This window comes from Mandrillus leucophaeus, unplaced genomic scaffold (assembly GCF_000951045.1).
Source record: "Mandrillus leucophaeus isolate KB7577 unplaced genomic scaffold, Mleu.le_1.0 Scaffold48, whole genome shotgun sequence".
NCBI lineage: Eukaryota > Metazoa > Chordata > Mammalia > Primates > Cercopithecidae > Mandrillus > Mandrillus leucophaeus.
The window spans coordinates 1,070,830-1,072,524 of record NW_012105142.1 but is presented as its reverse complement, the minus strand read 5'-3'; the positions used below and the strand labels follow the sequence as shown (position 1 = coordinate 1,072,524).

General features: G+C 51.9%; 1 protein-coding gene across 1 annotated transcript in view; it reads right to left on the bottom strand.

Moving 5' to 3' along the window:
* The window catches only part of ANKRD27 (ankyrin repeat domain 27 (VPS9 domain)), a 132,931-nt gene that overhangs the window by 21,244 nt on the left and 109,992 nt on the right, over positions 1 to 1,695 (bottom strand). Inside the window, exon 22 of the mRNA XM_011995283.1 lies at positions 464 to 661. Coding sequence (XP_011850673.1) covers positions 464 to 661 — 198 coding nt within the window. The remainder of the gene's footprint in view (positions 1 to 463; positions 662 to 1,695) is intronic.

Here is a 1,695-nt window from a genome sequence, read left to right as displayed (position 1 = left end):
AAAAAAAAAAAAAAAAGCAAAGAAAAACAGGACTTTCAAAAAGTTAATCACTCCAAAATTCTCCCTTGAGCCCCTCTATGGGGCCTTGATTATTCTTTATGAAGTGCTCAACTGTTGGGCCCAGAGCAAGCGCTGTCAGGGTATAAAGGTGGTAAGATGACCATGGGGACAGCCCTCAGTGGCCGCCACACAAGCTCAAGAGCCAGATCCTGCTGGGAGCAGAACAGAATGACAACCTTGGTACCACCCACATGGGCGTGGCAGTGGGGCAGGGACTGGCTCCACCCCCAGGGAGCACCAGGATTCTGTGCCCTGAGGCTGAGTGGCCTACCCTGTGTACCTCAGAATCTCCGGGCTCGGGGGAGCAGCGTCCTCTGGGGGAGCCACCAAACCCCTGCAGCATTCCCACTAAGGTGCCCAAAGCGGACACCCTGCTCCACTGCCCGCGACACAGAGCCCGAACCTGGAAGTGGCCCTGCTGGCAGGCCAGGTGGAGCGGAACAGCTTGGTCTGCATTCCTGGCACCCGCGTTGGCCCCGTGCTTCAGCAGGAGGGGGATGAGGTCCACCCGGCCGTGCAGGGCGGCGACATGCAGCGGGGAGGAGCCGTCCTGGCTGGTCACGTTCACACCAAGCCCGCTGGCAGGAACCTTCGCCAGCCTCTGGGAAGCACAGAAGATGGAAACAGAAACACCATCAGTATTGAAGAAACTGGGCCAGAGTGACTGGCGCCATGTGCCCCCCACAGCTCCCACGCACAATGCGGGATCATGGTGGGATCCAGGATGGATTCCAATTCCTTTGGAACTACGTGGCATGCCAAAGAACAACTTCCTTTTTTTTTTGAGACAGGGTCACACTCTGTTGCCCAGGCTGGAGTGCAGTGGCACCATCACGGCTCACTGCAGCCTCCACTTCCTGGGCTCAAGTGATCCTCCCGCCTCAGCCTCCCAATAGGTAGGTCCACAGGCACAAGCCATTGTGCCCAGTTAATTTTTTCTTTTTTTTTTTTTTTTTAGAGACAGGGTCTTGCGATGTGCTCCAGGCTGGTCTTGAACTCCCAGGCTCAAGTGGTCCTCCCACCTCAGCCTCCCAAAGTGCTGAGACTACACGTGTATGCCACTGTGCCTGGCTAATTTCTCTTTTTTTTTTCACCAGGGCTGTAGAGCCTCTAAATTCACTTTGAGGGGCATGGCCACAGCCCCGCAAAGACGACGAGATTCACTTGCTGTTTATACCTCTGTTTAAACCACTGCTACAAGAAACAGTGATTCTTGGCTTTAGGTGAGAGTAATTTTCCTTTTTGATGATTAAAAATGTTACCTCTTTAAAAAAAAAAAAAAAAACCGTATGCTACATTAAAGGCTGAATTTTACTATATGTAAATTGTATCTCAAAAATCAAAAACAAAGAAGCTAGAAAACACACACGTGCGCACACACACACATGCAAAATGAAATACCCTGCATATTTATCAGAATGGCTCAAGTTAAAAAGTCAAGGCTGGGCACGGTGGCTCACGCTGGTAATCCCAACACTTTGGGAGGCCGAGGTGGGAGGATCACCTGAGGTCAGGAGTTCTAGACCAGCCTGGCCAACATGGTAAAACCCCGTCTCTATCAAAAATACAAAAATTAGCCGGGTGTGGTGGCCCCCGCCTGTAATCCCAGCTACATTACAGGTGTGCACTGAGGCT